The sequence below is a fragment of the Nomascus leucogenys genome, chromosome 2 (genome assembly GCF_006542625.1).
Source record: "Nomascus leucogenys isolate Asia chromosome 2, Asia_NLE_v1, whole genome shotgun sequence".
Classification (NCBI taxonomy): Eukaryota; Metazoa; Chordata; class Mammalia; order Primates; family Hylobatidae; genus Nomascus; species Nomascus leucogenys.
The window spans coordinates 1,581,125-1,593,605 of NC_044382.1; the positions used below are offsets into that span (position 1 = coordinate 1,581,125).

A 12,481-nucleotide genomic window follows, 5' to 3' on the forward strand; every position below is an offset into this window, starting at 1 on the left:
TCCACCAGGTGGTCCCGGTCATACCTCCCCAAGCTCAGCTGCATTGCATCCTGCATGCCCTGGAGGGAGCAGGCCTGCCCTGGGCCTGCTGGAACAGCTGGATGAGCTGATGTCCTGCTAGTCACGCCAAACGCCCAGGGTCATCCCAGCCCCTCCACCCCCTCCTTAGTCCCCACATCCCATCTCTTACAGATTCTGTCTGGGATCCAGCCCCTTCCCTTCAGCCTGCTGCCTCAGCCCAGGCCCACCATGCCCTTTCCCTGGGGTTCCCCTCTCAGGTCTTTCCCCTGCCTGCATCCCAGGACTCTGATCAGACCTGGCCCTGCCCCTCCCCTGGGTCCTCTGTACAAAGGCACTGTCTTAGCCCCCAGCCTGGCCTTCAAGCCCTGGCCCCTCCTGGCTACATTCTGCCCTGCCCTGAGCTCTGTGCAATTCCACCCTCCTACATAGCGTATTTGTCCGGACTGGAATGCCCCCAGCCCCCAGGAACAGCCTGGGACTCTGCCACTTGCCCGTGGCCGGGCCAGGTGCTGCCTGGGACTCTATAGATCCAGCAGGGTTGTCACCTCTCTACTGTGGGCCTAAGTAGCTTTTGGTCCACACTGATGTTAAGATACTCAGCCTGTGGCCAGAGTCTGTGGCTGGTTTTCCTGCCCCTTCCTACAGCAGGCGGATGGGGCCTCCTCCAGAGCAGGGGTCTGACTGGGGATACGACCAGGGCTATGGGCATGGGGAATCCGCTACCTCCTCCCACCTGAGTGTCGGGCTCAGCCCAGAGACCTGCCATGGACTGTGGTGGAGCTAGGTCAGCTGACCGAGGTAGGGCTCCATCCCCAGGACTGTGTCCCTAGAGAAGCTGATTCACTGGGCTGCAGCAGGCCTCCCCACCCCTGACTTTCTCCTGTGACTCAACCTTTGATCCCTGAATCTCCTTGGCCAGGGTGAGAAGGTCCCACGTCCCCAGGGCCCCGCCAAAGGGAGGAAGCTCGTCATCCTTCCAGCTGGGTAGGGTCTGGGGTTATAAGGTGTTCCTGCCCAAGGGACCTCCCCCACCCGACTAAGAAAACAGCCCAGCGTCCTCAGGGTTAGTGCTCAGGCCTTGTGGGGGGGCACTGCCCTGTAGAGAGCTCCCCAACTTGCTGGGGGCCCTGCCGGGGCACACCTCTGCCCTCCTGCCGGGTGCCCAGTCCTCTGCACACTCCTTGTTAGGAGTCTGTGTAAAGATTGGGTCCCTCCGCATCATCCAGCTGTGGGAAGGAGGCTCCCTCTGCCTGGGCGTGGTCTGGACTGTTGTCCTCTGCCCTTTGCAGATACCTGGATAATGTGGTCAATAAGCAGAGTGTCTCTCCTCCTATCCCACACCTGCATGCCTTGCTGACCAGCGGTGATGACCCCCCTGCAGAGGTGGACATCTTTGAGCTCCTGAAAGTGTCCTATGAGGTCAGCACCCAGTAGGGCCAGTTTGGCCATCTGGCGTGTGGGTTGGGTTGGCTACGGGCAGGTGGCGGCCCTCTGCCCTGCAGTTGGCTTGATCTCACCAAGTCACCTCTGCCTATAGAAATTCAGCAGCCTGAGGGCCGAAGACATTGAGCAGATGCGGTTTAAACAGAGGCTGAAAGTCATCCAGTCCTTGGAGGACACGGCCAAGAGGAGCGTGGTATGGCTGCCAGTGGGGCTGGGCGGGGGCTGGGCCGAGGGGCAGCAGTGCGTTCTCCACAGAGCAGGGCAGGCACAGGGCTCCACCACACCCGGTCTCCTGCACTGCTTTGGTACGTATGTCGTGGTAGGATTTGTGAGACTGGGATCCAGGGGTGTAGGTGGGAATGTGGGGAGAGGTCCCAGTCACTTCTCTCTGCTGGTGGATGAGTCACCGAGAAGCTTCTCAGATGGCTCCCACCCTGAAAGCCACGTGCCCCGTCCTCTGGGCGGAGCCCGCCCAGCCTGGCTGTGCCACGTGTTCCCTGCCCCCTCCCAGGTAGCAACGTGCTGCCACCCTCCGCACACCCCAGATGGCGTGTGTCTGCCACAAGCTTCTGTTCTCATCTCTGGAGGGGCTGGGCCCTCCCTGCCACCCTGTGCTGCAAGACCTGTTTGTGGTCTCTGCCCCCAAAGGCAGGGACTTCGTCCATTGTTTCCACATTCCCAGCCCTCCTGCAGGCTTGTAGGACACTGTAAGGACATTGGGTCACAGCACCACAGACTGACTGCTTCGGCCAATTAAAGCAAACGAGCATTGGCTGGCAGGTTCTTGGGCTCCTTCCACAGAGCTGGCACCAGGGTCTCTGCAGGGATCCAGATGACGGGAGCCAAATGAGTGTCCCTCACCCTGTGCCTCAGCTGCACGTTGAGGACAGAGGCTCCCCTAAGCCCATCCTGGGAAGGAGCCTGGAGTGTGAGCTGACTGGTGGGTGGGGGGCCAGGGATGGGCCGTGGGCCTCGCCCTCTCCTGAAGGGTCCGCCCTTGAGTGCTGGGCCACTGAGAGGGCAGTTCACACCCTTGCCCTCGTCTGCTGAGGATGCTCTCACAAAGTGCCATACTTCTGTGACAGGAGCTTGTGATCCAGCCATATACCCTATTTCTCCTTCCTTCTAGGTCCGAGCTATACCTGTGGACATTGGTTTCTCAATTGAAGAGCTGGAGGACCTTTACATGGTGTTTAAGGTGACAGCTCAGGGCCAGGGCAGGACCCCCTCCTGACCAGCTTCCTAGCTTCCTGCCAGAAAAGAAATAGATCTAAGAGTATCCTCTTAGAAATAGAGGATAGAAATAGGGAATAGAATAGAAATGAGAAATAGATCTAAGTGCATCCTCAGATGCAGTTGCATGAACCTCATGTGGTAGAATCGAATCCTTCTTGGAGTTTAGGCAGGACCTCTTAAATGGCAGAAAATCCATTCAAGTCATCTGACACAGAAGAGGGAACGCATTGCCCCTGTAACTGAAAAGTCTAGCAATGCACAGCTTCAGACATGGCTGGGTCTAGGTGCTGAAATGTGCCATCAGGCTCCCCCCACCTCTGATGTCCTCTGCACTGCTCGTCCTACACCGTGCCAGGACTGTCGTCACAGCTCCAGGGTCATACCCTCTTCTCAGTAATCCCAGTGCAAAGAGAATTTTTCTTTCTCTTGTGCTTTTAGCAAAAGACCCAGCCTTAATGGTTGGAATGACTGTCTTTCTGTTCTTGTTGCCAGTTCCCATCCACCTCTCCAGCTGCCTCAGGTTCTGTGCTCAAGGTGGCCGCTGTGCTGTGTCCCTAGTGTCACAACAGTTGAGCCAGCTCCACCGGCCTCCTGGAGAGGTCATAGGAGCGAGAGCAAGCCTCAGGCCTCTTGTTTCCCTGGAGCCCTGCCAGGAAGGCTCAGCCCTTCTCTGGGGCCAGCAGACCAGCTCTGCCCCCCGCAGGCTGCCAAGGACCCTGTCTCTCAGCCAACCCCCTCCCCATCTGTTAACAAGGGGCTGATGATACCCTGAGAGCTTCCGGGAGGTGCTGCAGTGTCTGGCCAGTGCTTACCACCCCAGGGCTCCGCAGGCTTGGACAGAGTGGGAGGGTGGACACACCACCAGCCTAGGGGTCCCCTCGACCCACAGGCTTAGCGGCTGGGCCATCTCACCAGACTGTGTCCCACAGGCCAAGCACCTGGCTAGCCAGTACTGGGGGTGCAGCCGCACAGTGGCCGGCCGTCGGGACCCCAGCCTGCCCTACCTGGAGCAGTACCGGATTGATGCCAGCCAGTTCCGGGAACTCTTTGCCAGCCTGACACCCTGGGCCTGCGGCTCCCACACACCTGTGCTGGCAGGGCGCATGTTCAGGCTCCTGGACAAAAACAAGGACTCGCTGATCAACTTCAAGGAGTTCGTGACGGGGATGAGTGAGTGCCTGCAGGGCCTACCAGGGGCCTGACCCTCCCTCGCCCTTTCCCAGGAAGCCTCCAAATGCTGGCATCTCCTGTCTGTCCCCACTGCAGCAAGTAGGGGGCAGCTTGAGCCCCTGGCCCTAGATACGAGAAGAACAGTTTACCCACAGGAGCCAAGATGGAGTCCAGCAGGAGCCTTGCCCGCTCCCCTCCCTCATGCAGTCTGGGGCTGCCAGAAGCTGGTCTTCCAGCCCCAGGGAAGGGCTGAGCCTTCCCAGCAGGGTGCCAGGGAGACAGGAGGCCTGGTACCCTGTGACCTCTCCAGGAGGGAGTTGGGCAGCGTAGGCTGTGAAGAGGGTCCCACTCGGACCCCCTGGAAGGGGCTCTGCAGCCATCTTGCCAGCCGCAGCCCCCTCCCTGGCCTTCTCCACAGGCGGGATGTACCACGGGGACCTGACAGAGAAGCTCAAGGTGCTCTACAAGCTACACCTTCCCCCAGGTGAGAGCCTCCTGCCCACTCCCCAGCCAGGATCTCCCACTCGTCCAGAAGTTCAGCTGCAGAGGACAGGCCTCTGTGAGACTGTGGGGCCTCGAGGGGGCACAGCGGCTCCGCAGGCTGGAGGTTCACATTGGAGGAGAGGGAGCGGGAGCTTGAGCACCTGACAGAGGTCTGAGAGCAGGGCCTTGGCCTGGGAAGGGACGTGGAGGAGAATCCCATGGGTGACCGGGCACCACTGGGAACAGAACTCCCACCAAGGAGGCAGCTGGACCCAAAACCCACGAGGAGGGCCATGAGTGGAGCTTCAGGGCTGGAGCTGAAACTGCTGCATGTATTTGTCAAGTTTGTTAAGGGTTTATTCCCAGAGGTTCAGCTAGAGAATCCTGTCACGTGGCCATGAGGAGGGGCCACTTCTCTCTGGCCTCTCAGTGGTGCTGTAGCCTAGCGGGGCTGCATTGGCGACAGGCTGTCTGCACAGGGGGGAGGGCTCAGTAGGGGTGGCTGCAAGGACAGTGCTCCAAGGAGGGGTCATCTCCCTCATCACAGAAGGAAACAAAGGCGCAGGCAGGTGGAAATCCTGGGCTGGGCACTCTGCTCTGGCTGGACCTGCCCCAGGTCCCTGCTGTCGCTTTGCCATCTGAGGTCAGCAGCTGCCCTCAGAACCGACCCCGGGGATTTTTAGAATACTGGGGCTGAGCTTCACCCGAGGAGATTCTCACCTGATTGCCTGTGATGGGGCCCAGACCTGTGATTTTTAAAGCTGGCAGGCCATTGCTCTGTGCCTCCAGAGCCGAAAGGCTCTTGACACAGCTGTTCTCATTTGTGGCTGGCTCACCAGAGAGGCCCCAGTGGGACAGACCCCACTGGGCCTGGGTCCCAGGGTTGAGAGCATGCAGGGCTATCCTGAGACTCCTGAGCCCCCTCAGCCTGCCCTGCCCTGTCCTGTCCAGACACAGAGAACACTTGGGCTCTGGTGGGCTATGGCCCATGCCCTGCTACCCTCACCCAGGACCGTGCGATCCGCAACCCTGGGTACTGCTTGGTGACCTCCAGCAAAGACTGCACTGAATGAGGCAGGCCAGCATGCATGACGCGGCACGACCCCTGAGCTACCCAAAGGGAGAGCAGCAAATTGCCTGTGCGTGGCTGGTCCCTACGTGCCCATAGGAGCATGAAACACCCCCAAAGGGCCCACTGGCCAGATGGTCACTGGGGCAGGAGGGCAGCTGCCATTCACTGGACTCCTAATTGTGTTGATTGGACTTCTCTCTGGGACATGTATTTCCTTTTCAAACACAATGTCAAAGTCAGGAAAGCGGCTGGATGCAGTAGGAGGCCCAGGCGGGTGGATCACTTGAGGTCAGGAGTTGGAGACCAGCCTGGCCAACATGGTGAAACCTGTCTCTACTAAAGATACAAAAATTAGCTGGGCGTGGTGGTGCGTGCTTGTAGTCCCAGCTACTTGGGAGGCTGAGGCAGGAGAATCACTTGAACCCGGGAGGCGGAGGTTGCAGTGAGCCAAGTTCATGTGACTGCACTGCAGCCTGAGCGATAAAGTGAGGCTCCATTTAAAAAAAAAAAAAAAAAAGCCGAGGAAAGTAACAAATAACCAGAACCAATCATCACCATCAAAACTATTACCGGGCACTGTAATGGGCAGGTGCTGGGACTGGCCAGGCTTGTGGGCGGGGAATGCAAGCCTCTGCCCAGGGCTGGAGGGAGCTTACTTTGAGAGGATCTCCTTGTTTCCTCCTGCCCTCACTCTGCCTTCTCTCCAAGCACAGCTCTGAGCCCAGAGGAAGCCGAGTCAGCCCTGGAGGCGGCCCGTTATTTCACAGAGGACAGCTCCTCAGAAGGTGAGTGGCCACTGGAACACTTGCCGTGCCCAGCCAGCGCTCTGCAGCCACCACCGCCTTCCTGTGGGGCTCGGGCAGTGGCCGGCAGTCCCACCTGGGCTCAGGGAGCAGGCCGCATGGGGTTCTCCCCAAGGGACCACTGGCTGGGCCCTGCCATGCTGGCGGGGGCTTGGGCCGCCCCCTGTGGATGTCCTCACTCCTGTTTCTCTTGTGTCTCTGTCTTCCTGGACCTTGGCTCCTCCCCCTCTGCCCCTCTGCCTCTCCTCTGCTGTCCCTTCCAGCATCTCCTCTGGCCTCAGATCTGGATCTTTTCCTGCCCTGGGAGGCTCAAGGTCAGTCCCTGGAAGGCAGGGGCGCCCCCTGTACCTCCTGACACTCTTCCTGCTGGAAGCTCTTTGTCCCAGGGACCCCTCTGGGACTGCATCCTCTGGGGCATGAGTTCTGAGAAGGACCCAGAAGCAAGCCACTCCTCTGCACCGCCTCCATGTCTGCTATGGGTGGGCAGTAAATCAGGCCCCACACTAGGTGCCGAGCAGGCCCAGGGCACGACCTCCACAGCCACATGTTAGAGATACTCTGTCTTCATGTGAGTAGGAAAGAAATACAAAATGCTATCATTGGAATGTGTGAAAGATACAGCATGGCTGAGTGGAGGCTAGAAAGAATAGTGGATGCTTTCCTAGGAAAACTCTTCATGTTCCATGTCACTTTTTTTGTTAAGGAAAGACACGCATGTTGAGTGCCTGTTAGAACTCATCCCTGTGCTATGTTTAAAGCCCGTTGGGAGCATCTGATCCCAGGTGACGGGAGTATTCTAGGCCCTGGGCTTTGGCAGTCGAGCTGGTGACATGCAGCAAACTTGCAAAACCAACCATAATGTCACCTGGTGATTTCACGTGGGGGATAATGCACACCAAGGAACCGACTCAGAACCAAAAATAGTGTGTACCAAGATGCCCACGGCAGTCCTGGTGACAGTGGCAGAGGCTGACTTGAGCTTGAGGACCTTGATTTCAAGGACAGAAACTGCAGAAGCAGGTACACCTTCTGTTGTATGTGGAACCAGCCGGCCACTCTAGGCTTGTCCCGCATGCTTCTGGGAGCGGCATGTTGGTGCAGAGCCCTGGCCTCAGACCGCATGTGGCCCCCAGGAAGCAGGGCCTCCATTCCAGGGTGAGATGCCTGAGCCCAGAGAGGTGTGCCCTTCACTGCCACCACACAGCCAGCAAGAGCAGCTCAGAACTGGGGTGCTGCCGACCTGCCTGAGGTGCCCCCACCAGCCACACTGCCTTTGGGGAACAGCTCCAGGAGAGCTGGTCGGCTGCTTCTCTCCCCAGGTGCATGTTCCCACGTCTAGGGAGTATAGTGTGCGCCAACTCCGGCAAATGTCCTCCCCGAAACGCTGCACTGAGCACAGGAGCTGTGCACAGACAACCCCTCAGTAACAGGCACAGCAGGCGCGGGTGGAAGGGGTCCTTAGGGTTCCCCTGAGTTCTAGCAGGAACTATAGAATTCACTAGTCCTCAGACTGGTCTATAGCCTGCATCATTGTTCACTTCAAAACCAGCATGTTGAGACTTGTATTCATTTGAAAAAAAGGAATTGAGGGTTTGGCGGCTTTTATTTTAACCTGACCAAGTGAGGGAATGCTCAGGCCCTTGCTCTGGTGCTACAGGGCGGGGCTGGGCGGGCCAGGCAGGAGGTGTGGCATGGGGGACCTGCCCCCCAGGGCCTGGCCTGGGGCTGGCTGTACAGAAACACAGACTACATCTCTCAAGGACCCCAGGAGCCTGCAGTCCCAACAGCAGAATGTTATTCATGTTCTTTTCATTTTTGCGTTTGTCCAGAAGCACTACCACAGGAAGAGCAAGAAGGAAGTGGAAGTGAGGAGAGAGGAGGTACAGGCCATTCTCTGCCGCTGTTCTTAGAGACCCCAGTCACTGCCAGGGAGCCCCCTACCCCGGGAGATGGCGGATGTGTCCCCCAATCAGGGAGCAGGCCTCGGGATACACAGGAGGCTCCATGCTCTCCACCAGCCCCACGGGCACCCAGCCAGCCCTCTCTTGCCAGCTTCTCTCCAGCTGCCCTGTGACTCCTCATCTGAGAGAAGACATTGTGGATCATTGTCATCAGCTTAGGTCCAACCACTGCAGCAATTTAGGGGAAACCTGTGGCTGTTCTGGGTTTTTTTCCCATGACCACCTTCCCAAACGCCAGGGTGTTTTGTAATAGGGCCCCGGTAACTCCATGCCAGAAAACACCCAACTCTTCCTCTCCCTGCTGTCAGCCCACAGCCCTCTGTCTCACATGACAAAGATTAATCTCTTTCCTCCTAATCTGCAGAGGAGAAGGGGACCAGCTCTCCGGACTATCGGCACTACCTTCGAATGTGGGCCAAGGAGAAAGAGGCTCAGAAGGAGACGATTAAGGATCTTCCCAAGATGAACCAGGTAGACTCCACTGGAGCCCACAGTAGACATTTCTGGAGAGTTCTGACCAAGACTGGGCCCTAATATCACAGCACCCGCACTGCAGCATCTCCTGGTGGGTGGGAAGGCTCCTCCCTGCCTCTAGAGCCATTAGTCCTGGTTGCCAGTCAGTGATGATTCCAGAAAGACAAGAGGCCAGTTGCTCCAGGGCCTTGTACAGGGGCATGTTTCCAGATTGAGTGTCCGTGAACCAGGAGCCAGAGGCTCGTAGGCTACCTTTGTCAAGATAGGCGTTCCACGCGCTGCACCCTCCCAGCCCTGCCCAGGGCTCTGCACACACAGGCTCACATGCACCCTCCATACCCACTCTCCATTCACTGGTCTCGCAGATCAGGAGCATGGTGTCTTGCCAAGGGTCTCACAGCCAGAAAATGGGAGACCCCAGCTTCAAACTGCAAGCGTTGAGCCAAAGGCAAGTCTGGAGCACCAGCCTGACCATGGCCCTTGGGCCAGACCCACGGCCTAGCTGTGCCCAGTAGGGGACCCTGCAATCTGACCACTCCCCCAGCAGGCCTGGAGAGTGGGCACCACCTGCGATGAGGATTCTTCCCATTCTTGGGCCAGGGGGCCTAGACGTGTGGCTTAAGGACCTAGCACCCACCCTCCCCAGAACCCCCCTCCTCAGCTGACCCAGGCTGTACTTTCCTCATCATCACCTTCTAAAGAGCTTCATTCAAGGGCTGAGTTGAGGTTGCTTCTGATTAAAACCAAAGGTGATTCTAAAACACAACGGAGAAGTCCTTGTACTGACTGGATTTAGAGTCGTGGTAGAAATCCATCTCTGTGTGCCAACAGAACGCACCTAGAAACAGGGAGGCTCCAGGTCAGACCGGCACGCTCTATGTGCCGAGAGAAAGGCAGCTGGAGGGGAAAGCCTTTTGAAGAGCTGTGTGGCCTTGGTCGAGCCACTCTCCCTCTCTGAGCCTGTGTCCTGATCTGTGAGATGGGACTGATGAGGCTTGTGGAGATGATTAACAAGACGGCAGCCAACATCCTTAGACTGGCCCTTGTCATCAGTTTGGCTAATATGGACCCCGTCTGACTGGTCTTTTACCATCTGCCTGTTCTTCTGTTTTTCTCCTTAAAAGGAGCAGTTCATTGAGCTGTGCAAGACGCTTTACAACATGTTCAGTGAAGACCCCATGGAGCAGGACCTGTACCACGCCATCGCCACCGTGGCCAGCCTCCTGCTCCGCATCGGAGAGGTGGGGAAGAAGTTCTCGGCCCGCACAGGCAGGAAGCCCAGGGATTGTGCCACTGAGGAGGACGAGCCACCAGCACCTGAACCCCATCAGGACGCAGCCAGGGAGCTTCAGCCCCCAGCTGCAGGAGACCCCCAAGCCAAAGCAGGCGGAGACACACACCTCGGGAAAGCCCCACAGGAGAGCCAGGTGGTGGTGGAGGCGGGCAGCGGCGAGGGACAGGGCTCACCCTCCCAGCTGCTGTCTGACGATGAAACCAAAGACGACATGTCCATGTCCTCATACTCGGTGGTCAGCACGGGCTCCCTGCAGTGTGAAGACCTTGCAGACGACACGGTGCTGGTGGGCGGGGAGGCCTGCAGCCCCACAGCCCACATCGGCGGCACCGTCGACACCGACTGGTGCATCTCCTTTGAGCAGATCCTGGCCTCCATCCTGACGGAGTCCGTGCTGGTGAACTTCTTTGAGAAGAGAGTGGACATTGGACTCAAGATCAAGGACCAAAAGAAAGTGGAGAGACAGTTCAGCACCGCCAGTGACCATGAGCAGCCTGGAGTTTCCGGCTGATGCCTGCAGCTGTGAGGCCTGGCCCGGGGTGTCATCAGTGGGGCTGGCCTCATCTCCTCCTGCCTTTCCCCCTTATCAGTTTCTCTTTAAAGGTGTGTCCCTCCTGCTCTCCCAGGAGCAGTGAGTTGTGAATGGAAAGACGGCTGGTGCAGACCCAGCTGCCTTAGACTGATTCCCTGGGCCTGCATCTCCTGGCGCCGGCTGCTTCTGGGCCCAGGAAGAGGCTGTGGCTCCCACCTTCCTTACACCCGGCAGGAGCCCTCCTCGCACCAGCTGCACCTGCCTAGCGTTAGAGGCTCTCAGATCTGCCCTTGCTTCCCTCATACCTCTGTGCCCCGCACTGTGGCCAGGCCAGCTGAGTCCCTCCATCCGTGGATGCTCTCCTGCAGCTATGTGGTACGGGGGGGTCATTCCCGCCTCTTGGCACCAGGCTGGGGGGCTTGTGCTTATTGGGCACCAAAGTGATGGAACCCTCAGGTGCTCTCCGGGAGCCTGAACCTCCTGACTGAGGAACGTGGGCAGAACATGTTTATTGCACAGGGTGGGCGCTGCGCATAGGCGTGGCTGTACACATGCTCTCAGCTCATCATCCTTTCCAGTAACTTTAAAAGCACATCCCTCAGGCCCTGATATATTTCCTTGGATTCATTTCACTTGGCTAGAAATTACACTGTGCTCAATGCCTTAATAAATCCCTGAAAGAAATAAAACCCACTGTGTGCAATGCCTTGCTGTGGCCCCCAACCACTGCTTAGGCCTCCCAGTTCCTCCCCAGGCCAAGTACGGGGCCCTGGCTGTGTTCTGGAAGTTCAAGACACTTAGTCCTCCACAGTGGGTGGAAGAGTGCAAGGCCTGCCAGGTCAGATGGAAAGCAGAACCTGTGGGTGCAGGCTGAGCAGGTCCTGACTAACGTGCACCAGGGGATGCCCTGAGCTGCACAGGTCTTCATGGGCAGGGGTTGTGGGTCCTGGTGAAGGAAGTGCATCCTCAGGCCTGGGCTGTAGCAAGCTGTCTGCCCTTGGGTTCAAGAGCCACAGGTGACCACAGGGGGCCCCAGGGCTGGGCCACAAGGATACCCTCACTTTGCAGGAGGAGCTGAAACTGACCAGTGTCCAGTGTTAGCCCCCACATGGGGCTGCTCTTGCTTCTACTAAAAGATACAGCAGTTACCCCATTATCCACGGGAGATACAGTGGATATCTAAAACCAGACCCCCAGTGGATGTCTAAAACTGCAGATAATAACAAACCTTATACATACTGTTTTTTCCTATACATACATACCTATGATTAAGTTTATGAATTAGGCACCTTAAGAGATTGACAACAATAACTAATAATAAAATGTAACGGTTATACTGTAATGAAAGTTGTAAATGTGGTCTGTCTCACAATATCTTCTTGTACTGTACTCATCTATTTTCCAGGTGGCTGTTGACTCTGGGTAACTAAAGCTGCAGAAGGTGAAACTCAGAGGTACTATTGTTTATCTCTGTGGCTGCTATTTTTTGTTTTAATTAAGTAGCTTTGCTTTTTTTTTTTTCTTTTTGAGACCGAGTCTTGCTGTGTCGCCCAGCCTGGAGTGCGGTGGTGTGATCTCAGCTCATTGCAACCTCTGCCTCCTGGGTTCAAGAATTCTTCTGCCTCAGCCTCCCAAGCAGCTGGGACTACAGGTGTGCACCACCACGCCCAGCCAATTTTTGTATTTTTACTAGAGATGGGGTTTCACCATATTGGTCAGGCTGGTCTCAAACTCTTGACCTCATGATCCACCCGCCTCGGCCTCCCAAAGTGCTGGGATTACAGGCGTGAGCCACCGTGCGTGGCCTGCTTCTTTGTTTTAGAGACAGACTGGAGTGCTGTGGCATGACCATAGCTCACTGCAGCCTCAAACTCTTGGCCTGAAGTAATCCTCCTGCCGCAGCCTCCCTAGTAGCTGGGACTACAGGCATGAACCACCATGCCTGGCTTTAATTTCCTTTCTAGTATTTACACAAACTACCATAAAATAATT

General features: G+C 57.1%; 1 protein-coding gene across 3 annotated transcripts in view; it reads left to right on the forward strand.

Annotated features, from left to right (window-relative positions):
• TBC1D9B (TBC1 domain family member 9B) overlaps window positions 1–11,831 on the forward strand; it is a 44,954-nt gene extending 33,123 nt beyond the window's left edge. For 2 of the 3 annotated variants that reach the window (XM_030824311.1, XM_030824327.1), the window contains 10 exons: window positions 1,311–1,440; window positions 1,559–1,657; window positions 2,594–2,662; window positions 3,630–3,870; window positions 4,289–4,354; window positions 6,139–6,210; window positions 6,492–6,542; window positions 8,058–8,108; window positions 8,554–8,660; window positions 9,788–11,831. In XM_030824311.1, the coding sequence (XP_030680171.1) occupies window positions 1,311–1,440; window positions 1,559–1,657; window positions 2,594–2,662; window positions 3,630–3,870; window positions 4,289–4,354; window positions 6,139–6,210; window positions 6,492–6,542; window positions 8,058–8,108; window positions 8,554–8,660; window positions 9,788–10,468 (1,567 nt within the window). In that variant the 3' untranslated portion in view covers window positions 10,469–11,831. The remainder of the gene's footprint in view (window positions 1–1,310; window positions 1,441–1,558; window positions 1,658–2,593; window positions 2,663–3,629; window positions 3,871–4,288; window positions 4,355–6,138; window positions 6,211–6,491; window positions 6,543–8,057; window positions 8,109–8,553; window positions 8,661–9,787) is intronic. The other variant, XM_030824319.1, reaches the window with a different exon arrangement.
• The last annotated feature ends 650 nt before the right edge of the window (window positions 11,832–12,481 follow it).